This window comes from Phyllobates terribilis, unplaced genomic scaffold (genome assembly GCF_046119375.1).
Source record: "Phyllobates terribilis strain yellow unplaced genomic scaffold, ASM4611937v1 Scaffold_9__5_contigs__length_417890890, whole genome shotgun sequence".
In the NCBI taxonomy this organism is placed as follows: domain Eukaryota; kingdom Metazoa; phylum Chordata; class Amphibia; order Anura; family Dendrobatidae; genus Phyllobates; species Phyllobates terribilis.
The window spans coordinates 142,493,926-142,521,306 of record NW_027362769.1 but is presented as its reverse complement, the minus strand read 5'-3'; the positions used below and the strand labels follow the sequence as shown (position 1 = coordinate 142,521,306).

The following is a 27,381-nucleotide window of genomic DNA, read 5'->3' as shown; positions in this document are numbered from 1 at the left end:
ATAAAATATGTATATACCAGCACTTAATCTCCACCTCCTTTCCTGTGATATATATACAGTTCGGTCCAGAAAAATTTGGATAGTGACAGAGGTTTTGGCATTTTAGCCATTTACAAAAAATATTCTAGATGCAGTTATACAATTAATATGGGCTTAATGTGCCAACTATCGCCTTTAATTTGAGGGTATTCACATCCTAATTGAAGAAATGGTTTAGGAATTACAATTCTTTAATACGTAGTTGCCTCTTTTTCAAGGGACCAAAAGTAAAATTGGACAATTATCTTAAAAGCTCTTTAATGGGCTATTTCCTCATTAATTCATGATCAATTAAGCAGACAAAAGGTCTGGAGCTGATTCCAGGTGGGGCATTTTCATTTGTAAGCTGTTGCTGTGAACCTACAACATGCGGTCAAAGGAGCTCTCAATGGATGAGAAACAGACCAACATTAGGTTGAAAGTAAAGAAGAAATCATTCAGATAGCAGAAATGTTAGGAGTGGCCAAATCAACAGTTTGGTACATTATGAAAAAAAAAAGACAGCACTGGTGAGTTAGGGAACTCAAAAAGGCCTGGACGTCCACAGAAGACAACAGTGGTGGGTGATCGTAGAATCCTTTCCATGGTGAAGAAAACCCCCTTCACAACATTCACCCAAGTGAAGAACATTCCCCAGGAAGTCTGTGTTTCAGTATATAAATCTACCATATAGAGAAGACTTCACGAAAGCAAAAACAGAGGGTTCATTACAAGGTGCAAACCATTAATCAGTCTTAAAAATAGAAAGGCTGGATTAGATTTTTCCAAAAAAAAGTCTAAAGAAGCCGCCCAGTTCTGGAAAAGTATTTTTTGGACAGATGAAACTAAGATCAACCTGTACCAGAATGATGGGGAGAAGAAAGTATGGAGAAGGCTTGGAAAGGCTCATGATTAGTGTTGAGCGAGCATGCTCGACACTGCTCGGTACTCGCCCGAGCATCTCACTACTCGGGATGTTCGGCGAGCACCGAGCATTTCCGGGTTACTCGGGTGGGAGCTCGGGTCTCCGCCCTGCACATTTGGAGCTCTTTACAGAGCCAATGAACATACAGGGACTGCCAGCCAGTCACTGTAATGCTGCAGCCATGTTGTTTGTGGGCATTACAGTGATTGGCTGGCCGCACAGTGTCACCTCGAGTATTTAAAACCGGGCGCCGCCATCTTGGACACAGTCGCTCCGGATCAGACAGTGTAGGGAGAGTGCTGCTGAGTTAGGGAGAGATTTATACTGCGAAATAGTTAGTGTAGGGTCTCTAAACCTGCCAAATCAAATGAACAGTCCTTCTCAGGACTAATATCCATCCCAGATATCAGGCAGGCAGGCAGGCTGTATAGGAGACGCAGTGGTTATACAAACAAACACTGCATTACAGTCCTGTGTGCTCCTGCTGGTCAAATTGCTAGACTTATCCACAGGTCTCAGGGGCCAGGAAAAATCCTTTTTTTTCATCTAAATCCTGTTTGTTCGTTTTTTTCCCTCAGTCAGACTGTACAACTACGAGTCTTATTAACCTTTTGGTATCCCGCCCCCACCCCCAAAAAAAAAAAACTGAGCGTGTCCGTGAGTGTTCAGACACAAATATATCTGTTTAAAAGGGTCTGGTGTAGGCCAGAGAAATAGAACTGTGTTTTTCCTCTTCTACGGTTCAAATCTGGGTGTTATCAACCTGCTTGCCTTTTTCCATAAAAAAAAAAACAGTTTGAGTGTGTCGCTGACTGTTCAGACACAAATATGTCTATTTTAACAAGTTTGGCATACACCAGGAAATTATAACTGTGGTTTTGCAGTTCCACAGTTCAAATCTCTGTATTATCCACTTTTTTGTCTTTTTTCCATAAAAAAAAACATTTTCAGTGTCTCGCTGACTGTTCAGACACAAATATATCTGTTTAAAAGATTCTGGTGTAGGCCAGAGAACTAGAACTGTGGTTTTCCTCTTCCACGGTTCTAATCTCCTTTTTATTACCCTTTTGCCATTGATAGTGCGAGTGTAAGCTATTTTACTTCATTTACAATGGGCAAGGTGAATGGCAAGGGACGTGGAACTGGACGTTCTGGTGATGGTGCGTGCAGAGGACGGGGCTGTGGCCAAGGTGAAAATGTGCCACAACCAACAGCCACATCTTCTCGCTCCCAGTTCTTGACCGAATTACTAGGGAAGCACACAACAGCACCACTATTGCGAACTGATCAGTGTGAACAGGTTATTAATTGGATAGCAGATAATACTTCCAGTTACCTGGGCACCACCACCTCTGGTCTGTCTTCCACACGGTCAAGTGTTAGTAGCCGTGAGTCTCGACAGCATACTCCTCCTCACCCTGATGCTCCTTCCTTCCACCATGCCGAGTGTCGTCAGACAGCAACTGATCCCACAGTTGGACACTCTGAAGAGCTGTTCACTGGTCCATTTCCATATTTGGGCCCCTCGCCTGCTCCGCTTGAAGTGGTGGAAGAGGAGATCCCATGTAGCGATGGCCAAATATTTGAACAGCCACGGCCACAGGAAGGCGACGCTGGCAATTTGTCACAAGAGGTGGATGATGACGAGACACAATTGCCACGAAGTGAGGAGGAGGACCGTGGTGTGGAAGTGGAAGAGAAGGATGTGGTGGATGATCTAGTAACTGACCCAACGTGGCAGGAGGACACGCAGAGCGAGGCCAGCAGCTCACAGGGGGAGGGAGGCAGAGTACCCCAAGAGGCAGGAAGAAGCAGTGTGGTGGCCACAGACAGAAGGGGGGCAACCGCTCCCCGTAACACCAACACGAGGGACGTTGCCAGTACAACCGGTAGGTCTTCCAGAGTCTGGAATTTTTTTAAAGACTCTGCTGATAACCCCAAAAAGGCCATTTGTACCACCTGCCAGGCCAGCATCAGCAGGGGTGACAAAACTACCAGCCTGACCACCACCAGCATGATCAGGCACAAGTCAGCAAAGCACCCGACTTTGAGGGGCGAACCCCAGGGTCCACGACCAGTGTCAGCGGGTGTCACCATTGCTTCTTCCGCTGTAGTGCGTGTAAGAGAACCCCCTGTTGTGCGTGCAAGGCAATCCCCTGTCCATACTGCATGCAAAGATGCCCCCTCCTCTCAGTCTTCACTTGTTAAGGCAGTTTCTCAAGAAACAGCATCAACGTCCACGTCCCACTGCAGCATTCAATTGTCCATATCCCAGACCATTGAACGAAAGCGCAAATTCGCAGCCAAAGCCCCACAGGCCACAGTCCTAAATTCGCACATTTCACGACTGCTTGCGTTGGAAATGCTGCCTTCCACAACCTTATGGCGGTGGCCGTTCCTCGGAACTCCCCAGCCGACACTATTTTGCCCGGTGTGCCAACCCCGCACTACACAAGCACGTGTCCCAAAACATCTGCCGTGCCCTCAACAACGCAGTTACTGGGAGAGTCCACCAGACAACGGACACGTGGACAAGTGCTTGTGGCCAGGGACGGTACATCTCCCTGACGGCACACTGGGTAAACATAGTGGAAGCCGGGACCCAGTCGGACCTTGGGACGGAACACATCCTCCCCACACCGAGGATTGCGGGCCCTATGTCAGTCAGAGTTGCCCCCACAGTGTACAGCTACTGCGCATCATCCTCCTCCTCCTCCTCCTCATGTTCAGCCTCCATCTCGGATATCACCACATCAGTTACAAGCTGAAGCACTGCAGTACTGCCTCAGCCAAGCGGCAACAGGCTGTGCTGAAACTCATAAGCTTAGGTGATAAACCTCACACTGCTTGTGAGCTGTGGACAGCTGTGAAAGAGCAGGCAGATCTGTGGCTGAGACCGCTGAACCTACATCCAGGCATGGTCGTGTGTGACAATGGCCGTAACCTGGTGGCAGCTCTGAGGCGAGGCGAGATCACACACGTACCATGCCTGGCTCATGTACTTAACCTCGTGGTTCAGCGGTTTCTTAAATCGTACCCCAAGCAGCCAGATCTGCTCGTCAAAGTACGCCGCCTGTCAGCTCATTTTCGGAAGTCGGCTACAGCTTCCGCCGCCCTTGCTGTGTTGCAGCAGCGTTTGCAGCTTCCGGCACACTGACTGGTGTGTGATGTCCCCACGCGTTGGAACTCTACCCTCCACATGTTGCAAAGGATTTGTGAGCAGAAGAGAGCAGTTGTGGAGTACCAGCTGCAACAAGGCCGTCGATATTCAGGTCAGACTCCACACATAAGACCTCAGGAGTGGACCTGGATGTCTGACATATGTACTATCCTGACAAACTTTGAGAAGTCCACCAAGATGGTGAGTGGCGATGACGCCGTCATTAGCGTCAGCATCCCACTTGTCTGTCTTTTGCAACGCTCTCTGCAGAGAATTAAAGAGGAGGCATTGCAGCCAGAGCATGATGAGATGGATCAAGAAGCCGTAGCGGGCGATTACACACAGCCCAGCCTCATCTCATCCCAAAGTGCATTGGGGGACAATGAGGGAGAGGAGGAGGAGGAAGAACAGGAGCTGGTATCATGTGCTGTAGACGGTAGTACCTGTACAACTGTCATACCGTCAGTTCAGCGTGGGTGGCCTGAGGACAGGGGGGAGGAGGAGGAGGAGAGCATGGTCAGTCGTCATCTTGGTGAGGACACGGAAGTCTTGCCCGTTACCAGTCTGGCACGCATGGCGGACTTTATGTTACGCTGCCTTAACCGTGACTCTCGAGTTGTCAAAATGTTGGGTGACAGTCATTACTGGTTGGTGACACTTTTAGACCCCCGCTACAAGGAGAACTTTCACTCTCTTATTCCTGAGGTGGAGAGGTCTACAAAAATGGGGCAGTACCAGAAGGCCCTTGCTGCAGAACTGTTAAAAGAATTCCCATCTGAACACGCTAGCGGCAGAGGTCACAGTTCGTTGACCAACCAAGGCGTACAGGCGAGAGAGACGCAACTCCAATCCAGCAGAGGCAGGGGAACACTGTCAACATTCTAGGACAGTTTTCTGAGACCCGCCCAGCTTACAGACCCTTAGGCGCGGGGTACTCTCATAAGGAGTGGAAAGTTTCAAAAGATGGTGAGGGAGTACCTTGCCGACCGTACCAGCGTCTTGAACTTGCGGCTCTTGTACGGGGCATTGCAAGTTCCTCCGTCCAAATTTTTGGCAGCTTTTGCTTGGAAGGCATAGGCAAAGACTATGGGAGACCCACTCCCCCATAATGGGAATAATGTTTTTAATATGCTATACTGCATGGCTCTTGTACGGGGCATTGCAAGTTCCTCCGTCCTAATTTTTGGCAGCTTTTGCTTGGAAGGCATAGGCAAAGACTATGGGAGATCCACTACCCCATAATGGGAATAATGTTTTTAATATGCTGTACTGCATGGCTCTTGTAAGGGGCATTGCAAGTTCCTCCGTCCTAATTTTTAGCAGCTTTTGCTTGGAAGGCACATGCAAAGACTATGGGAGACCCACTCCCCCATAATGGGAATAATGTTTTTAATATGCTGTACTGCATGGCTCTTGTAAGGGGCATTAAAATTGTCTTGTTAAGCTACTGTGACCTCCACGTCTCTTCCACGGGGCATTGATATTGCCTTTTTATTCCACTGCGACCTCCACCACTCTTCCAAGGGGCATTGATATTGTCTTTTTATTCCACTGCGACCTCCACCACTCTTCCAAGGGGCATTAAAACCGTCTTGTTAAGCTACTGTGACCTCCACGTCTCTTCCACGGGGCATTGATATTGTCTTTTTATTCCACTGCAACCTCCACCACTCTTCCAAGGGGCATTAAAACTGTCTTGTTAAGCTACTGTGACCTCCACCACTCTTCCAAGGGGCATTGATATTGTCTTTTTATTCCACTGCAACCTCCACCACTCTTCCAAGGGGCATTAAAACCGTCTTGTTAAGCTACTGTGACCTCCACGTCTCTTCCAAGGGGCATTGATATTGTCTTTTTATTCCACTGCGACCTCCACCACTCTTCCAAGGGGCATTGATATTGTCTTTTTATTCCACTGCGACCTCCACCACTCTTCCAATGGGCATTGATATTGTCTTTTTATTCCACTGCGACCTCCACCACTCTTCCAAGGGGCATTAAAACCGTCTTGTTAAGCTACTGTGACCTCCACGTCTCTTCCACGGGACATTGATATTGTCTTTTTATTCCACTGCGACCTCCACCACTCTTCCAAGGGGCATTAAAACCATCTTGTTAAGCTACTGTGACCTCCACCATTCTTCCAAGGGGCATTGATATTGTCTTTTTATTCCACTGCGACCTCCACCACTCTTCCAAGGGGCATTAAAACCGTCTTGTTAAGCTACTGTGACCTCCACCACTCTTTCAAGGGGCATTGATATTGTCTTTTTATTCCACTGCGACCTCCACCACTCTTCCAAGGGGCATTGATATTGTCTTTTTATTCCACTGCGACCTCCACCACTCTTCCAAGGGGCATTAAAACAGTCTTGTTAAGCTACTGTGACCTCCACGTCTCTTCCACGGGGCATTGATATTGTCTTTTTATTCCACTGCGACCTCCACCACTCTTCCAAGGGGCATTGATATTGTCTTTTCATTCCACTGCGACCTCCACCACTCTTCCAATGGGCATTGATATTGTCTTTTTATTCCACTGCGACCTCCACCACTCTTCCAAGGGGCATTAAAATCGTCTTGTTAAGCTACTGTGACCTCCACGTCTCTTCCACGGGACATTGATATTGTCTTTTTATTCCACTGCGACCTCCACCACTCTTCCAAGGGGCATTAAAACGGTCTTGTTAAGCTACTGTGACCTCCACGTCTCTTCCAAGGGGCATTAAAACCGTCTTGTTAAACCACTCTGGACTCCACAGCTCTTCCAAGGGGCATTGAAATGTTGTTTTTAATTACCTCTAACCTCCACGACTCTTCCAACGGGCATTGCATTTCCTCCTAATTTTAGTCAGCTTTTTCTTTTCAATGCATAGGCGAACACTAAGGGAGACCCACTCCCCAATAATGGGTAGAAGATTTTTAGTACGCTGTAATCCACGTCTGTATCAAGGGGCATTGCAGTTCCTAATAATTTTTGGAAAGCCTTCCATTCACTGCTTAGGCCAACAGTGTACAAGAAACCCAATTGCTATAAATGGAAAAAACTGTTTAGTTAAGGCCCTCTGACCTCCATGTCACTTCCAAGGGGCATTGGAGTGCTTCGAAATTTTTGGTAGGCATTGCACTCACTGTATGCCCTATAACTGTGTAGCCGAACTGCTTCTTTTGGTACAGAAACTTATCCTACAAGACATGTGTGGTTGACTGGCCTGATATTGATGTGAATGGTCCCTGTTCCTCCTGCTCTTTCTCCTTTGCCACCACCTCATCCATCATTTATCACTTGAAGCTTTGTTTTAACGGGAGTCATAGAACTGGGATAGTAGCAGGAAAACATCCAGCAATCCTCGGAGGAGGTAAGATATGCGTCAAAACACTGACCACCTCAGGCCTAGCCGCTACTACATACATGCGCTTGCATTCCAAGGAACAGAAAGCTAAGGAGATGGATGGCCTCATGATCATGAATAATTTACTCGTTGTGTAGGAGGCCGACCACTGCTGCTGTCTACCTTCTGAACTTTGTGTTGAAGCATGATTGACCCAGGACCCGCAATCCTCTATGTCTGGAGGACGTGTTGCATCCCAGTGTCCAACTGTGTCCCGGCTTCCACAATATTAACCCAGTGTGAAGGCGTCAGTGAGATGGACCATCCCTGGCCACATTCACTTGTCCAAGTGTTTGTGGTTAGGCTGTCCTTCCCACTAAATGCACTGGGGAGGGCATAGGTAATGTTTTGGTATGCGCGCTTGTGTATAAGGCGCACCGGGACAAATAGGGGCGGCTGGGGACTGTTTATGGACACCCGGTCGCCCCCAGGCGGCTGAGGACCGTGTGTGGGCACCCGGCCGCGGGGCGGCTGGGGACCGAATGTGGACACCCGGCCGCCGGGTGGCTGGGGTCTGAGTATGGATACCAGGCCGCCGACGCAGCCTGGACATGGTGGCCGGCGTCTGCCTCCACAAGCCTAAAAGGCCTCATTTCAAGTGCAAGCAAGCTAGCAGTATGGTATTGCAGCCTGGGGGTGGGTGGGTGGCAGGCTGCACACTTACGCTTGCATTCCAAGAAAACAAAGCAGATGCTAACTTCTATCATCATCATCATGCTCCTCACCTTGGCACTCTCAACTCCCCTGATGGAGAAGCCAGGGCCCACCGGAGGAGTCTGGTTGTCTGATGGGCTCGGACAATGCTGCCCTAAAGTAGGCCAGGCGAAGAAAAGTGTGGGGAAGGTTACCGGGACAAATAGGGGCAGCTGGGGACTGAGTATGGATACCAGGCCGCCGACGCAGCCATGACATGGTGGCCAGATTCCGCCTCCACATGCCTAAAAGGCCCAATTTCAAGTGCAAGCAAGCAAGCAGTATGGTATTGCAGCCTGGGGGTGGGTGGGTGGCAGGCTGCATACTTGCGCTTGCATTGCAAGGAATGGGGGAGGTACAATTGAACACTGCCCTGGGACAAGGACTTGCACGGGGATAGTTGCAAGTCTGCATCTTCTGATGCGGCAAGGATCACTTCTGATGGGCACACTTTTAGGCAGTGACCTGGGAGTCAGAGATGCTTCCAGGGGTCTTCCCCATGCTGTTCCCATGTCTTCTCAGCACTGTATGCATGTGTCACACAGCACATGGCCAGATAAGGTTGTAAAATGTTAAAATGACATTTCCCAGTGAATGCATTTGTCACGGTTGAAAGCAATACAAAAGTGCAAAAACGCATAAAAAATGCTACTTGTGAACATAGCCCAAGGTGTGGAGGAGTATTTTTGTTTTTGGTTATTTATTTTACCTTATACACAAGTCTTTACCCTGGAAAGGAACTTCCTTAACATATTTCACAGGAAAGCAGTTTCAGTTTCGTTTTTGAACGTTTTATTGTGAGCCCGTAAAAGTGGCTTAATACCTCTGACCACGTTGTTGACAGCAGTGACCTGGGGGTCAGAAATGCTTCCTGGGGCGATGCCCATGCTGTCCCCATGTCATTTGACAATTGTCACTATCGTTTTGGGCACTTTTTAGGCTTTCTACAGACTGCCGGGGGTGCCGCCGCAAAAATGCTCGGGTCTCCCATAGACTAACATTGGGCACGTTGCTCGGTTCGAGCACCCGAGTATCACGGTGAGCTCGGCCCGAGCTTCGAGCACCCGAGCATTTTAGTGCTCGCTCAACACTACTCATGATCCAAAGCACACCACATACTCTGTAAAATATGGTGGAGGCCGTGTGATAGCATGGACTTGCATGGCTTCCAATGTCGTTGGGTCACTAGTGTTCATTGTTGATGTGACTGAAGACCCAAGCAGCCGGATGAATTCTGTAGTGTACAGGGCGACACTTTCTGCTCAGATTCAACAAAATGCAGCAAGGTTGATTGGACGAAGCTTCACAGAACAGATGGGCAATGACCCAAAACACACTGCGAAAGCAAAGAAGTGGAATATTCTGCAATGGTCGAGTCAATCATCAGACCTCAATCTCATCGAGCAGCATTTCACAAGCTTAAGACAAAAATTAAGGCCGAAAAACCCACAGACAAGCAACAACCGAAGTCAGCTATAGTAAAGGCGGCAAAGCATCGCAAAGGAGGAAACCAATGTTTAGTGACATCCATGGCTTCCAAACTTCACGCAGTCATTACCTGCAAAGTATTCTCTACAAAGTGTTAAAAATGAACCTTTTATTTATGTTAAACTTAAATTGTCCAATGACTTTTGAGCCCTGAAATGAGGAGACTTTGTAGAAATATGAACACTGTGCACTGACGAGGGGCAGTACCCCGAAACACAGTGTCTGCAAATTGAGTTTCTGGTTCTGGCTTATATCCTAAGTCATGTGATAAGGTTCGTTAAAGGGTCACTATTGACTTTTAGGATTGCTACTTCCTGTAGGTGGCACTAGAGTTCTGGTCCTCTTCCTCTCTGAAGAGACAATTTGCATATTTCTCAGAGGAGCATTGCGGCTTTAAAAGTCTCCTCATCTGACATGCTTAACATGTCACTCTCAGCAAGGAGAAATATTACTCTTTAGATAGAAACATTATTGCGATTCCTAAACATTTCACAGGATACATTTAAGCCCCACCCTATTTACTAATAGACCCAATAATAAAATAGGAAAGATTAGCAGAAAATGAACCCCTGTGTATTTTGCAGGATTTCTATAACTGATTATTTTGGGATCATGCAGAAAATCATGCGGACTAACAGACATTGCAGGCGAGATTATCTCCTTTTATCATTCATTCCTAGCTTTAATTTTCCTTAAAGCTGCACTGAAGCTTCCCCTACACATCAGCTATCTCCACAGACTAGGCAATACATCAGACTGCTCGGCTAAGCGCTCCTGTGATCTCTATGAAAGAGCTGCCGTCACACTCCTCTGGCAGTGGCTTATCTCCCTCGGCTGTAGGAAATCCATGTCTGATTGTTTTCTCTTCCGACATCATCTGTTGGGGAAGATTCTAGAGCAGTGTTTCCCAAACTCCAGTCCTCACGGCCCCCACAGGTCACGTTTTCAGGATTTCCATAGTGTTGCACAGGTGAGAAAATTCCTGATGCCTTGATGATTCTTCCATCACCTGTGTAACACTAAGGAAATCCTGAAAACATGACTTGTGGGGGCCATGAGGACTGGAGTTTGGGAAACACTATTCTAGAGGCTCCCATACACATGAGACTGGTTCCGCTGACTTTACTGCAACGTGAGGGTCTTCTGGATTTTTTTTTCTGTGGTTCCATGGTATACAGTGGCTTTAAAGGGAATCTGTCAATAAGCTCAACCATCCTATATGGGCACACAGGTCATAGAAAACTGAAAAAAATGATGCCTGGATATTTGCTATCCGATGTCTTACTCCTGAGAAATCCCAGTTTTTCTTAAAATGTAAACAAGCTGTTAAGATCTATGGGCCGGACATAGATCTCTCCGAGATCTGCGTCTAGAGCTTATTTTAAATGAAAGGGGGAGTTACCAGTGTGAGACATGTAATGGCTGACAGTCTGCTCTCCTGATCTACATGTTTCCTGTAAAATAATCTCTGGAGGCAGATTCTTGGGGAGATCTATGTCCGGCCCATAGATCTTAACAGCTCATTTACATATTAAGAAAAACATGGATTTCTCTGGAATAAAACATTGGAATACAGTTACAAGGTGTCATTTTATTCCATATCCTAGGACCTGCATGCCCACATAGACGGCTCAGGAAGGCTCGTCCTACTGACAGATTCCCTTTAAGTCTAACCTGTTTTTACTGCAGGACATTACTAACAGAGTCTTCTCATTTATATAAGCTGATGTTTCTTCCCTGTGCCCCTGTACTACACAGCACCGCAGTCATCAACCGGACACAAACACAATAAACAGGATGTGAAATATGTGCATTAAGATTCTGCATTCGGTTCCCTAAGAGACAAAGCTGACGAGCAATTTATTCCAACCTTTCAGCATTTTATTTTTTTTCCAACGCTCCAGAATCAATGGACTGTTAAATTACCTGTCCTGCAGCATGTAACACAGATCTCTGACCTTGAATGACCTTCCTATTTTGGCTATGTGTTCATGGATTTCGATGGCAAAGATAAAGTTAACAGAGAAGCTAGAGTGGTCTAGAAAAATATACACATATATATATACATATACACAGGATAGGTAATAAATGTATGATCACTAGGGTACCACTGATCACGGGAATGAGGGTCCCAAAGTCACTTGTGTGAATGGAGGACCAGCGTACATGCGTGACTCATCAGTCCTACAGATTATCGTTAACAGTCACATAAACCTAGACCACAAAAAAGGAAAAAGACCACCGTCTTCTTAACCCTTTTGCCAGGTAGCACAAGAGGTGGGTTGGTATAAATACATACATAAAGTGATGTAATACTTGCCAAAATCTGCCATCTCTTCAAAGAACTGACATGTTTTGCTTCTTTCTTCCGAGAAAGCTTGTAATTGTAACTCTGCTTTTTCTCTGTAAAACGTGAGAAAATATGAGTGCATTAATGCATCCGACCCAGTGTAAAATGAAGAACACAGATTCATCCCACTCTGGTTAAGCTAAAATAATGGGGGAATCCAGAGCAGACAACACATATTGATGTTTGCAGCTTGCTCCTAGTTTCAGACTCTCTCACATAGGAGTGTCCCTCCCAGTAATACATGCTGGATAGTGAGGTCTATGTGTGTTCAGGATGCTGCTGATCCTTCACTATGCCTTCTTTCATTCACAATGACAAAGCATCTGTTTGATCTCTTCTCCCCTGTCTAGACACTGATGCAGAGGAGTGTATAATTTCCCCCTCCCTCCACATACAGTGTTTGCTTTGGGGTCTCACTTTCTCTACACTGATACAGCGACTATATGATCACTTCCCATACCCGTGCAGACTGTTTCCCTATGTACACTCCTATACAGTACAGCTGTGCTTTCTACCCACGCTATACTTTGATCTGCCATGTACAACCTCCAACTCATCATGCTGCCATCTTTGAGAAAAGTGGGAGATACGTCAGAGAGCCAACAGCAGTTACGATTAGTCTGCTGTCATTCTCATACTAGAAGCAACAGCAAAGCTAGCTATGTAAAGGAGTTACACAGGCTTTACATCAACAAAAAGGTAAAGAAATTTTTAATAAACATCTCTTAGAAAATGATTCAGTGTTACATTATGGAAGGTAATGAACAATAAAAATCATTCAATGCAAAGACAGCCATAGCTTTTTACCATTAAACAGTTCCATTGAAAATAACCTGTGCCTTTAATGCACAGACATGGCTGGCTCATCCTCAGTGAGAGATGCTCTTTATAGCCACTCTTTGGTTCTGGGTAGTAGATGAGGGTATAAAACTATGAATAATTTGATAAACTAGGAAAACTCAAAGACCTAAAAGTATTGGCCTGTTTTCAAGTGAAATTCTGTCCAAACGTCAACTAGTAAGAAAAAGCAAATGATGAATCGAGCCTTCAATTTTGTAGAAATCCAGCAGGAAACACAAGGATTATCTTTCCAATAATCAGTTCTATTTAAGTTGGAAAATAGCTACAGGATAGGCTTTAGTCAAGAGGGTGTGGCTTAACCATTCTTTTCTGTTACTGCAGACAAGACAAAGGGGGAGGCTTCTGCTGCTGCCATTTGTCTAAAAATTATAATTTGTAGATGAAAATTTTGCAAGCCGGTCGATTTTGGCTCTTGGAGGCCATCTTTGGAGATATAACGGGCAGCACGGTGGCTCAGTGGTTAGCACTGCAACCTTTCAGCGCTGGGGTTCTGGGTTCAAATCCCACCAAGGACAACATCTGCAAGGAGTTTGTATGTTCTCCCTGTGTTTGCGTGGGTTTCCTCCGAGTTCTCCGGTTTCCTCCCACACATAAAATACATACTGATGGGGAATTTAACTTGTGAGCCCCAATGGGGACAGTGCCCATAATGTCTGTAAAGCGCTGTGGAATTTAATGGCGCTATATAAGTGAGTAAAATAAATAAATAAAATAAATATATAGATATCTATATCAGAAGCAACAGCACAGCCAGCTGTGTAAAGGAGTTACACAGGTTTTGTACCAACTAAATGGTATAGAACTTTTTAATAAACAGCTTTTAGAAAAGGATTCATTTTTAGATTTTAGAAGGAAATGAATAAAGAAAAACAGTTTTGATTGTAGTGCAATACACAATAGGATCAAATGAATGAATTAAGGAGGAAATAGTGAGGGTATTTTATTTTTTACTTCTTTCTGCATTTTTTGTGGTCAGTTTTCTTTTAGGGTCATGTACAGGTGCATCTCACTAAATTAGAATATCATCAAAAAGTTCATTTATTTTAGTTCTTCGATACAAAAAGTGAAACTCCTATATTATATAGAGTCATTACAAACAGAGTGATCTATTTCAAGTGTTTATTTCTGTTAATGTTGATGATTATGGCTTACAGCCAATGAAAACACAAAAGTCATTGTCTCAGTAAATTAAAATAATTAACAAAAAACACATACAAAGGCTTCCTAAGCATTTAAAAAGGTCCCTTAGTCTGTTTCAGTAGGCTCCACAATCATGGGGAAGACTGCTGACTTGACAGATGTCCAGAAGGCAGTCATTGACACACTCCACAAGTTCCCAGAGTCTGGAGGAAGAGTGGAGAGGCCACAATCCAAACTGCCAATGAAAACACAAAAGTCATTATCTCAGTAAATTAATTCTAATTTAGTGAGATGCACATGTAACAGTTACTCTTGCTGGGACACAATCTCATATATCATAAAAAAGGATAGGGAGTAAAATGTGTGTAAGCTGCTCATCCAAACGCTCTCCTATATGAAAGGAAATAGTATTGGAAATATAAACTGATCGCATCTGACGTGACTGAATGAAGCCAGAACACAGGAAAACAGAATCGGTGGTCGGTTGCGCTATAATGATAGCTTTTTTTTGCTTTCTTACCTACTTTCGCTCAGCCGCGTGTTCTCTTTCCACCACACCTGTGTGTGCTGCTTTATTAGCATTTGGTCTTTTGTTATTTTAGATGCATGCTGAATTTTCTTGACCTGGTAAAAAAAAAAAAAAGAATCCTTATGGAAATGTGAATGATGTTAAAATAGCTGGTAAATCTTACATGCAGGTGTTCACAGCCGCGCGGCAGTGAAGTGTTCAGCTGGCGAGCACAAACCACTACTGACGGCAACAAGGTGCACGTTCGATTGCACAACCATCTGAGCTGATTTAATCGGTTAGAATTAGATATAAGAGGATTTATTTATAACGATTGTTCGTTATCCAGACGTATTGTTTGTGACAACAACAGGACAGTGCACAAGCTGCAACGTGTGTGCTAATGGCAGATAAAAGGCAAAAAATCATTAATAATATATATAGTTTTGTATAACATTTGTAATACATGGGATCAGTTTATTTAGGAAATCAAAAGAGATGCAGTCAATTTTGACATCCCTCGAAATACAAAAAAAATACCATACTGGAGCGGTATAGGGTGTGGATGGTTCCCTCGTGTCTGGAGCAGCAGCCTTGGTCATTTCAAGATGAAATTACTATATCTTGCTAAGGTGTGACATATGTTATCTATATGTATTTGAGCATACTGAGACTTAATTTTAGGTCAGAAATTCCTACTTGTAATGAAAAAGTGTTGGACAGCCCACTTGGCTGTTTTTGTTATCCTGACCACTTATGACTGGCTCATAGAGACAGGTATTCCCATCTCAGCCATGGATTTCCAGTTCCTCACCCTCACGCTGTATTCCCTGACTAGCCACACCCTCCTCTGGTTGATTGACAGGTCATTTCTTTTGTTACAGGGGGGAGGCGCTAAGCAGGGAACAGAGGGCGAGGCTAAGTAGCTGGAAGTGCATAGACCTGCCCCAACGCACGTCCAGACACATCTATACGATTTCGTGCTGCTGCAGCATTGCTTTGGGGTCAAACAGGGATCAGCTGGCTTATCTGTTAAAGGGCTATTTTTATAAATATGGTTTTAGAAATTCATGACCGCTTCCCTTTAAGTCTCATTTTCAGAAGATAATTTTTTTTGTTTTTAAAAATGTGTGCTATACCAGATTAAGAAATTTTCTCAAGCCATAAACACTATAATCTAGTTTAGCTTAAAGGGGTTTGAAAAGGACTACGACTGTCAATCGATGACCTATCCTTAGGATTTGGGGGCTAACATCTGGCACCCCAACCAATCAGCTGCAGCTGACAGAGGTACACAGGGTACTGATCTCCATACACCATGTAGTGGCCATTCTCAGGTACTGCAGCTAAGCTGCCATTTATTTCAATAAGAGTTGTAGTACCCCAAAATGACCACTACACAGTGTACAGCGCTGTGGTGTTCCTCTTCGTACACCGTGTACTTCTGGCAGCCGCAGGACTTACTACCGGTTGATTGGTAGGAGCACTCTGCGTCAGAGGCCCACCAATCTTATCATGAATATATTACTCCTGGACAACCCCTTTAAGGTTATAATTAAGGAGCAGTGTTCATTAAAAAACAGGTTTTTCTACCCAGCACTACAGCGTTAACCACCAGATCTAGAAAGGTGGAGGAGTAGTGAGCCGCTGCATCCAGAAAAATCCCCCTGACACCCCAAAAACGGGAGTGCATGGCTTCTATAGCAAAATCTCTTTGTGCTGCTTGTTTAAATTACTGTATGTCTACAAAAAAAAAGCCACAGGAACTCCGTGTGCCTGGGTAAAGCCTACATACGGCCATTTCCAAGAGTCTTTAGACCGTGAAATTTCACGAGAAGTTGGAATTTTCGCTTTCAAATCTTTTCCTGCTTGATAACAGCCGTCCTCACACATTCCCTTTAAATAAATGAGACTGTTTATATCCACGATAAATCCCCTATAGTATTATTGCTGGGTGTGTAATTAATCAGTCCGCACCATGCACGCCATCAATAATCCAGCCTTATGCTCGGTAAGTACAGTGCTTAGATTTTTACACTGCCTATATCCTTTATCTGTCAGATACAATTAAGCAGCCAAGGAGCGACTCCTGCTATTGGCAGCACTTCTGTATTTCAATCTCATAAGCAGAAAGGCAGGAATGAAGATTGTGATCGCTCCACGTGTGCATTACTTGGATTAGTCTTGCAAAGAGGACAAAGTCATTCCAGCAGAGAGATCCGGAGATTTGTGCCTTGGTGATCGGCACTAGAGTCGGGTTCATTTGTCTCTGTAGAGCTCCCAAGTGACCTGATGTTATATCCTCCCATCAGATATTATATTTAAAAGGTTTTTTTTAACAATAAAATGTTTGATGGCACCATAAACATAACCATCACATCGCATACTTTTCCTGTTCTGCAGTTTAGTGCAAATAGAATATTAATAATGCTGATTTACCACATCAAAATTTAGACAAAAGAACCCGAAAAATACTATTTCAGACTAATTATAAATTTCCTGGTGATCTTGGGTAGTAGAGAAGTTAATATTTGATTCCCTGGTGGTGTATTGTAATGCCTATATAAACCTGTAAGACCATAAATTAATTGCGGACAATATATATATATATTATATATATCTATATATATCTATATATATATATATATAAAAAAGTTACATTTTGTTATGTCAATACAAAATAGCACACAAAAACCTTAAAGTAATCAAAAGCACAAGGACAAACCCAGCAAGACACAATAAAAACAAAACAGAAAGCCCGACAACAAATATCTGTTCATATTATCAGATACCATAGCAGTAAGAACAGGACAGGATGTGAGTATCATAGAAAATGCAGATGTGAAAGATCTCAATCTCTAGTATATATACACAGTGCATCTCGCTAAATTAGAATATCATCAAAAAGTTAATTTAGTTCAGTTCTTCAATACAAAAAGTGAAACTCATATATTATATAGAGTCATTACAAACAGAGCGATCTATTTCACGTGTTTATTTCTGTTAATGTTGATGATTATGGCTTACAGCCAATGAAAACACAAAAGTCATTATCTCAGGAAATTAGAATAATTAACAATAAACACCTGTAAAGGCTTCCTAAGCGTTTAAAAAGGTCCCTTAGTCTGTTTCAGTGGGCTCCACAATCATGGGGAAGACTGCTGACTTGGCAGATGTCCAGAAGGCAGTCATTGACATACTCCACAAGGTCCCAGAGTCTGGAGGAAGAGTGGAGAGGCCACGATCCAAGCTGCTTGAGGTCTAGTGTGAAGTTTCCACAATCAGTGATGGTTTGGGGAGCCATGTCATCTGCTGGTGTAGGTCCACTGTGTTTTATCAAGACCAAAGTCAGCGCAGCCGTCTACCAGGACATTTTAGAGCACTTCATGCTTCCCTCTGCCGACAAGCTTTTTGGAGATGGAAATGTCATTCTCCAGCAGGACTTGGCCCCTGTCCACAAAGTACCAATACCTGGTTTACACACAACAGTATCACTGTGCTTGATTGGCAGCAAACTCGCCTGACCTTAACCCCATAGAGAATCTATTATAGAGAATCTATGGGGTATTGTCAAGAGGAAGATGAGAGACCCCAGACCCCACAATGCAGACGAGCTGAAGGCTGCTATCAAAGCCACCTGGGCTTCCATAACACCTCAGCAGTGCCACAGGCCGATCGCCTCCATGTCACATTGCCGCATTGATGCAGTAATTGATGCAAAAGGAGCCCGATCAAGTATTGAGGGCATTTACTGAACATACATTTCAGTAGGACATTTCGGATTTTAAAAACATTTTTCAAGCTGTTGTTATGAAGTATTCTAATTTACTGAGATAATGACCTTTGTGTTTTCATTGGCTGTAAGCCATAATCATCAACATTAACAGAAATAAACACTTGAAATAGATCACTGTTTGTAATGACTCTATATAATATATGAGTTTCACTTTTTATATTGAAGAACTGAAATAAATTAACTTTTTTATGATATTCTAATTTAGTGAGATGCACCTGTACGTAAATTGGTTTTTCTTTATATATATTTGTCATGTGTCTTTTCACATGGGCCACTTGGAGAATCTATTTATGGTGATTTAACTAATTGACCTATTCCCTTGGTGAGCTTCTCTTATGGCCACTTAAGTGACGGGGTAATTTGCATATTTTTGGCATCAGCCATTCTCCTATTGGAGTTGATGTGTCTCCTTTCTTTCCCCCTTTATGCTGTAGATTTGCCAGCTGTCCCTCTGTATTTCTATTATGGGAGTGGTGCGCCTGTGCTGCGGTCCCCTGCTCACCCGCGTCCGTGCCCGGCTGTCTTTATGTCCCTGGCGCGCCTCTGGGGACGTGTCTTCGGGCGCGCGCCTGGGACTTGACGGCTGGGGTACGTGCGGTGGGAGGCGTGGCTCCGGCACACGCGCCGCTGTACTCCAATGAGTTCCCCTGACCCCTGGATCACATGACGGGTCAGGGGCGTATATCAGCAGGTCCTGTTGGCGCTCTAACTATGAGCCTCTTGAGAAAGATCGGCGAAACGCGCGTCGGGGCGCGTTCTTTCCATCTGTACCTCTGCTGGGGGGTATCAGGGATCGGTGGGTTCCCCTTTGGCTACTGCTGTGGGTGAGTTACATCTCCTGTTGATATAGGGAAGTGATTTGGGCACTATTTGGGTTTATCCCTATTCGCTGCTACTTGGCATTGTGACTGCATGCCACACAATGCCTTAAACTCCACACTCTTTTAGCATGTGTAACTACTTGAGTTTTCTTACACTATATATATATTGTTAGGGTGTTGGCATTTTTGTGTGGATAACTTTATTCCTAATATCCCATATCTACTCCCTTTCTATTTACATGTATTCGCCCTCTGTCACATATTTATGTGTTGATTGGTTGTGGCTGTCCCGCCATCTCAGTGATCCCGTACCCTTTGGCACCTTGCACTTTATATCCCTATATGTGTGATATTTCATACTTGTTATTATGTAACTTCTACTTAATAAAATCACGCCTTTTATGCCATATTACTCATTTTTTCTCCTTTTTCTAAACTAATAGGCAGGTAGTGGCTAACTACCAGCCAGTTCTACCTTGTGCCATCACAAAGCATGGACCACTCCTGCAGGCGATTCAGCTGCTCCACATCAACAGAGCAGCTCTTCTCCTTTCTGGCTGCTCTGTCGACGTCACGGTAATTAACATTTAGGCAGCAGGGAGCCGGTTGTCAATCAGCATGCCGTCGGCAGTCACGCCCCATCAACAGAGCAGAGCGGAAGAGATAGAGAGCAACTATCTGCCTGTTTCTAGTTTTTTTTTCTACTATTGCCATAAAAAATTAAGTCCTGGCTAAACCCTTTAAATGTTTATGCTCCCAACCAACCTCTAATAGGAAAATGAAGATGGTCGGCACAAGTTCAGCTTTCCTCCCCACAGTGAACACAAAGCTGTCAGCCTTTAGAAATTCTTCCTAGTCACATGGCATAGCTTATTGGGCTATGGCTTGATATATGGTGGGGTCTGTTGTGGTGTAGTTTATCACGGTTCGAGCTTCTCCACAATATTTTTTTCTGAATATTTCCTGTATATTGTCCTCACCACTAGAGATGATCAAATCTTATGAAGCTTGAATTTACCAGCTTTGAATTTTTCCAAAGAATAAATCTGCGGCGAATAAATTCGCTATGACCCACTGGTACTCCAATTATCCTGAAAAGACGTGTGTAATACTCTGAAGTCTCCTAGGACTGTAAAAAAAAAACCTTTACAAGCAGTTTAACGTAAACTCAGCCTTAGTAATGTCAAAGTGACCTCAACATATAGAGTATGGCTATGAGTAAAAGTCTGTTCTTCACTGCTGTTTTCACACACTGTCTAACTCTATCCAGTATATTTACATTTTTTTAGTTTCAAGAAAATTCTGACTTTTCAGAGTTCAAAGACCATACAAATTAGCACTTAATAAAAGGTTCATATTTTTGGAACTGCATTGCAGATTAAAAAATAAAAATACTCAGGGGAGTAGTAGGAGCAAGAGCAAAATCTGGCCAGTTTGGACATGGTGACAAGTCTTCTTCAATAGTGTCCTATGTGGTTTTTGCTGTGGTTGGAGTGTAGGACCAGCCCCAGTGGTGGATTCACATACTCAGTAGCTTCGCTGTTCTGTCCCTCATTATGCTACATAAGTCAAAGAGGTCGCTACTATATAGTAATAAGAGGAGACTTGCCGCATGTGAAGTAGAAATAACAAGAGAGAAGAAAGTGGTATAATAAATGTAGACATATAGACAAATAGATAGATATGAAGTACATAGATGATAGGAGAAGATTTATATAAGGTAGACAATAAGTACATAGATGGGACATTGGCTATTTATTGGTGTGACTGCTGATGCTGTTACTATTTTCTCTGCAGGGGTGGGGAGTAGTGATGAGCGAGTATGGTTCTGCTAACCTTTTTGGCGAGCATGCTCGATTGCTCCCCGAGAAATTACAGGGTGCTCGGTGTTATGTTTAAATCACTCCTATGTGCATGATTTGAGACTGTTTGACAGTTTTATTACATGTGTGAAATGCCTAAGAAACAGGCATTCCTCACATGTCAAACAGTCGCAAATCATGCACACAGGAGTGATTCAAACATAACACCGAACAAGCTGTAAATACTCTTAAAACACCCGAGCATGCTCGGAAATCTGGAGTAACGAGCATGCTCGCTCATCACTAATGGGGAGTAATACAAGAGATGAGAGGTTAGCAGAAACAAACTACAATGCACTCCTGGGAAATTCGATTGTTTCCAGGTCACATGGTAGAAGCTACTCCCCGACCACAGAAAGAGAAGAGGCCATAATTGCAAACAAGGGAGAAAAGAGGCTTAACATTATATTGGAGAGTGGTATTTTTTTGCATTGATATGGTTAAAGTAATAATGTATTACTCCAGAGATTTTTTTTTTCAGTTCCTTGGATAACCTCTTTATATTCAGACACCTGACTTAGGTCTGTCATGAGCAGTAGCGGTTCCCATCAGACAATAGTACAAAAATCTTTCAACTAATTAGATCCGCACCTATTCTTGGCAAAGCATGACTGATTTTTCTACAACTTTCTACATCTCAGAATGAGCGCTCTCCAAATCCCCTGTCTCAGATGAGAATTAACTTGTTTGCTCAATCGGTGCACCTGGGACCGGGTTATGGGTAGCTTGGAGAGAATGGGCAGGTCCAGCTACCCACATACCTCACTTCTGGGTGTGGTTAACAACTTATAAAATGGAGGCCATTTATTTGGCACATGGTCTGTGTTTGGAGGGAGAAGGCCTCCTGTGTGTTGTTATCTCCGGACTGAGCCAGTGAGCTGAACGCTACCCAGCCTGTGTGCCCATAGGACTGGCTAAGCAGAGACTTGCTTAAAGGACACTTTGCTTTGTTTTGCCTGAACTAAAGGCTGTTTATATTCCTTTTTGCTTTTAACAGCTTTATGAGGTAATAAACTGACACAAAGATTTAAAGGAGCATGCCTCCTGATTGCCTCCCGCCGCACCCAAGTGAGTAAAATCCCTACAATCAGCATAAGTTTGGTAAATGGTCTTAAGGCCCCCATATACATTAGACTGTCAGCTGAACCCACCGCTATAGACAGGTTCAGCCAACAGTCTAATGTGTATGGGGGCGCTGGACAACTGATTATCAGGAGAGATATCGATAGTCCATGTCCAAGTTTGGACTGCTGACTTCATTGTTTTCCCAAACATTAATCACCGGCCAACGTGTCGGTTGGTGGCTTTCTCATAGAGAACACAGGAGCGCTTGGCTGAGTGAGTGCTCCTGTGTAGGGGAGAGTTGGCTGAAATTGCTATCGGCCAAATGATCAGACGAAGCATCGTTCCATTGACAGCCTCCAATATGTTTGGCCGGCTTTAGGCGTACCTGAAGGACAACAACTCCCCTTGGGATATGGCCATAGAACGTAATAAAGTCTGAGCTTTAATGTCAGGTCACAAACTGATCCGGTTACTCCAGGTCATGTTTGAGGGCCATTTCCTGGTCATCCTTGAGTGCTCCTTGCTAGTGGACCGTCCGCCATAGAGACAATTCTGCTATGAATATAATCATTTTTCCAAAGCTCTGAATTCTTTCTCCTATTTTGCTCTCATGAAAGCATGAGATTTATGTGGTAGCTGCCCTGCTAATCTATAACTGTACAGAGCCTTTGTTCCTCTGAATTAGAAGCCCATTCCTGTAATAATTATAGCTGCAGGTGGTAAAGCTGCGGTACAACGAGACGAGCGCTGCGGTACAACGAGACGAGCACTGCAGCATGGCCACCTGGCATCAGGGTTAATGTAGTTTATTTTTACACTAACAGATGTGACAGATCAATATGTCCAGAAAATCTAGCCGTGGTCCAGCCAGTACTTCAAGTCATTCAAGCCCTGCTCCTTGACATGTACTGTACAAAGAAAAGATGAATACATTTGTGTTCCGGGATCAGGACCCAAGACAAATGTGAGATCCTCACAAAATGGGAAAACATTGTCTGAAAAAATGATCTGGGAAAACATGATCTTAACCTGAAACATTTCCCACTGCAGCGAAGGAACTTCTTCTTCCCTTCACCGTCCTGGATCTTGGTTGGGCTGTTTTCATCTTTACGCAAAATAATTTTGCTTTATGAGTAAATCTCAGAGGTTCATGTGACTTCATTCATTCAGGTGTGTGACTGTAGTTTCCTTCCACACGTTATCTATCATTTCTTCAAGCCAAAAAATAATTGCTCCCTTCACACCTGGCATAGGTAGAAGCAATACAATTCGTCTGGAGGAATGTAACTGTGGCGCCCCTGAGGGTTCAGTCGCCACAGAGATACTGCACCTCACCCCGAGGTGTGGTGTCTCCCTTCTCTCAGGTAAGGAGGGAGTGCTGCCCAACCACCTACATCCAACACTACACTGCTCCAGGCCAGCAGGAGGGGCAAGACGCAATGTAGTTTTCTGCTGAGCCCTGGCCCTGGCTGGAGTAGGGGGGGAACCCAAAGGTAGGGGGAACCAATAGTGGGTGTGGGTGGAGGAAACAGATACACGGAGCACAAATACAGCAAGTATATAATAGGAAGCCATATTATGTCTACGGTGGAGTTCAGTCGAGTACAGTGGGGAGCAGAGGCTCAGTCAGAGCTCTGCTCCACAAGTTAGGGCCCAGGATAAAGGCCCCGGAGGGGAGCAGGCTCCATTCTACGTAAAGGATCCCAGGGGGTACGGCGCGTGCAGGACGGCACCCGTACGCCCCGCTCCTGCCAGGTGTCAGGAAGGATCGGTTGCTACACTCAAAACCCCATGGGGTCAGGTTGGTCCTGGATCCGCCATACAGGAAGGACTTCAGCATACCCGAGCGGGAATGAGAGTGGGCAGCGTGGGACAACGGTGAGAAGGACCAAGTGTGGAGAAGGTCAAGATAGGTACATATGAAAGTGGGGTTCCGCCAGGCATTCCTAAATTTGCTTGAGAAAGGATTAAACCCCTGCCCGGTGAAAGCAGCGCGACGAGGGAGGCCTTCACCTCCAAAGTGCATTTGTGAACTGCCTAAGAACTGTAAGTAAAACCTTGGACGACTGCAGTGAATACCCTCTGTCTGTTTCTTCACCGGCATCACTGATCCTCACCGCACTACAACACCCAGCACACCATTCCACCATCTATCTATCTACACTGCCCTGAGGCCCGCTCCACCTGTGGGGAGCTGTACCATCTTTAGCTGCCTTGTCACGTGCCTCAGAGGACTGCTGCAGTGCTGGTGACCTTCACCAGGCACCACAGGTGGCGTCACGAATTTCTCTGAACTTTATTAGTAATCGCTACCCCTTTTGTGCACTGTCTGCCCTAGGCCAGCCACCGTGACATATATATACTGTCCCCAAACAGTAAGGCCCCCGGGGGCACGACATAACCTTTACGTGCATGCTGTGAGGCTACCTGCCATCGGGTCCATCAAATAAATGACGCGCGTCGGGACACGGCAGCTCTGAACTATCTTAGGTGTACTTACTTATGCTCAGGTATTTTCTTTTTGTCTTACTTCTACGGCACCACGATGAACTATGCGCCATAGTAAGCCAAGATATTCCAATTTTTCATTCTGTAATTTCACAACAATGATCAACAGGGCTACAGATCTGCATCTACAATGCTAAATTTCCTCCAAAGGAACGTAACTATAAAAGGTGAAAGGGTTGTAATTGCATCCAGTCCCGGAGCCTAGGGGGCCCGAAAAGTCCCTTTGGCCCGTAAACTATTTAAGACCTGCGATAGTTAAGGGTCCGGCTGGAGATTTTGCATTGGGGCCCACAAGCTTCATGATTCTCCCCGTCTAAATGTTGTTACTTTTGTGTCCGTGGAGCATGATAATAGGTGAATCTGGAGCACAGCTTTGCATCGGCTGACACCAAAGAACATTGTTCTTGACATTGAGACTGGAGAAAGACATTTTGAGCCTGGGTGATTTCTTATACGCGTTATATTAGCTTTGGTGCCTCAATGACTTGTGTGCTGGACAGGTATTGAGCACAAAGGCTGGAAATGATTTTTAGTTCTGATGGGATGACTATAGATTTAAAGTGATTGTCTAATGTTTAAAAAAAACAAAACCTTTTTAGTAATGAAATATTAAAAAATAAAAAATAAATGCAGGTATAGTCACCTGCTGCCACCCCCACAGATCCAGCACAGGTCACATAGGTGGTCAGCATCAAATCTAGAAGAGATGCCTGCACCGGCGAATGGTACAGGACCACTGAAACCTATGACTGGCTGCAGTGGTAAGGTGACTGAAACACGGCATCACTAGACATTTATTTTTTAATAATTCATGCCTGAGATTTTTTTTTATAACAGACAACCTCTTTAAGGGAAAAGGTTCCAAACGGTAAAAGGTTTTCCTAAAACAGAAATCAATCACACGTCTGATATAGGAAGCAGTAAAGATTCTTCAAAGTCACATGCTGAAGCCTGGCAGAGCTTAAAGCTGATCTATCGCTAGATTTCAGAATATAAGGTAAATATTGTAGTGCGGCGGTGTTCACACAGTGCGATTTAACAGGCAGTGACCCAAGAATGTCCAACTTAAAGTTTTTATTGTCTAACAAACTCACACAGTGAAGGCAGCTTTATCCTCCGGAGTGCAGCCGAGTTGTCGAAAATAGTCCGTACAAACAAAACACTGTTGCCGTGGGCGACTGCACCGCCGTATCACTCTGAGGTGAGTCAGAAGCTTTGCCTTCTTGGGTTCTGTGTTCACGTCACACAGGCCTGTATAGCACAGAGACTCCTGCTCTGCAGCTTGCAAACCAAAGACTGACCCACCCAAACCTTTGCTGCAGGTTTTTAAATGAAAACTGTGGACATGAGTCACTTGTAAGACCCGGCTGGAGGGAGCGACTCGCCCCACTGCCATCCTGTAGATCGCTTCAAAAATAAAAGCTCATGCCGGGTTTTCTTAAACCAACTTGGTGAAATAGCTTGACCAAGTTCAACTTATTTTTTGGACTATAAAATTTTGGAGGAAAGTGGGGGGTGCGTCTTATAGTCCGAACATATGTGCGGCTTGTGGCTGTGGGTAGTGGCGGGTCAGGGGGAGAGTGGAAGCGGGGGATGAGCGGGGCACAGGAGGTAGCAGCCGCCTGCTGCAGCCTACCCTGTGCCCGCTACTAAAGAAAATGAATATTCCCTGCTCCCCACGCCCATAGGCTTATCTTTATGGACAACTCCTTTAACTCCATGGAGTTTTGCACAGGGAGTTAGGCTATTTTCACTTGTCCATTAATCATCCATTAATCAAAAACATTGATGTCAACTGGATCCGTTTTTTTAAACATTGAAGGCTATGGAAAACTGATCCATTAAACAGACGTCCGTTTTTCACCCATTTGAAAAGGATCTGTTTTTTGCTTAATGGAAGTGGGAAAATAAATATTTATCATATACTTTCAAGTAATCATCTATTTGAAACAGATCCAGTAAGCAAAAAACGGATCAGTTTTTTTCAGGACAAAAATGTTCTGTCTGCACAACTTTTTTGTCAACAGATTGCTGCTGGGTCTGTTTTGACAGATGATTACTGGACATGTGAACATAGCCTTATGCTTGTGTGCAGCCACCACCTACATATAGAGAAAAACAGAAAGCATATTCAAAATACAGTTGTGTATAGGATCCTACAACTTAATTGAAGGTGCCTCTTACATAAATGTACATGGACACTCCTAAACTGGAATAAATACTGAAAACATGGAATAAATAGTCCAAAAATAAAATTTCAAAAGCTTTATTAAATTATGACGAAAGGCCTACATATATATATGAATGAACATGTATCAATACAAAGTCAAATAGAATAGGGACTCAGGTAAAAATGGCGTGTGTATCACAATATGTCTGTTCCATTTGCACAACAGCAGGAGAAACTGATTCACAATCAGTGTTGCTTCATAACTGGACAGGTAGGCTTCACAGAAGTGTTATTGACTTGGAGTTACATTAATGTTAAGTGTTCCCTTTAATTTTTTGAGCATTGTATAATGACAACCTGAATGTAACCCTGCATCAATACAAACACCAACAATAATCTCTTACCCATTGTTACCACATGTGTGGTACTACTGGCTTGGTACCACACATAGGATAACAATGGGTAAGACATTATTGTCGCTATTTATACGGATGCAGTGTTAGCATTACATTCAGGTTGTCATTATACATAGAAGCCATATGGAGTATAGACTAATCATTTATACATATTGTAGTGTGACTAATTCTTTTCTGCATTCATCATGTACCAGTAGATGAGTATCAT

At 44.3% G+C, this 27,381-nt stretch overlaps 1 protein-coding gene across 3 annotated transcripts in view; it reads right to left on the bottom strand.

Moving 5' to 3' along the window:
* CCDC148 (coiled-coil domain containing 148) overlaps positions 1–27,381 on the bottom strand; it is a 226,862-nt gene that overhangs the window by 111,421 nt on the left and 88,060 nt on the right. For all 3 annotated transcript variants that reach the window (XM_073647135.1, XM_073647136.1, XM_073647137.1), the window contains 2 exons: positions 14,548–14,651; positions 11,997–12,079 (listed from right to left, as the gene is read on the bottom strand). In XM_073647135.1, coding sequence (XP_073503236.1) covers positions 11,997–12,079; positions 14,548–14,651 — 187 coding nt within the window. The remainder of the gene's footprint in view (positions 1–11,996; positions 12,080–14,547; positions 14,652–27,381) is intronic.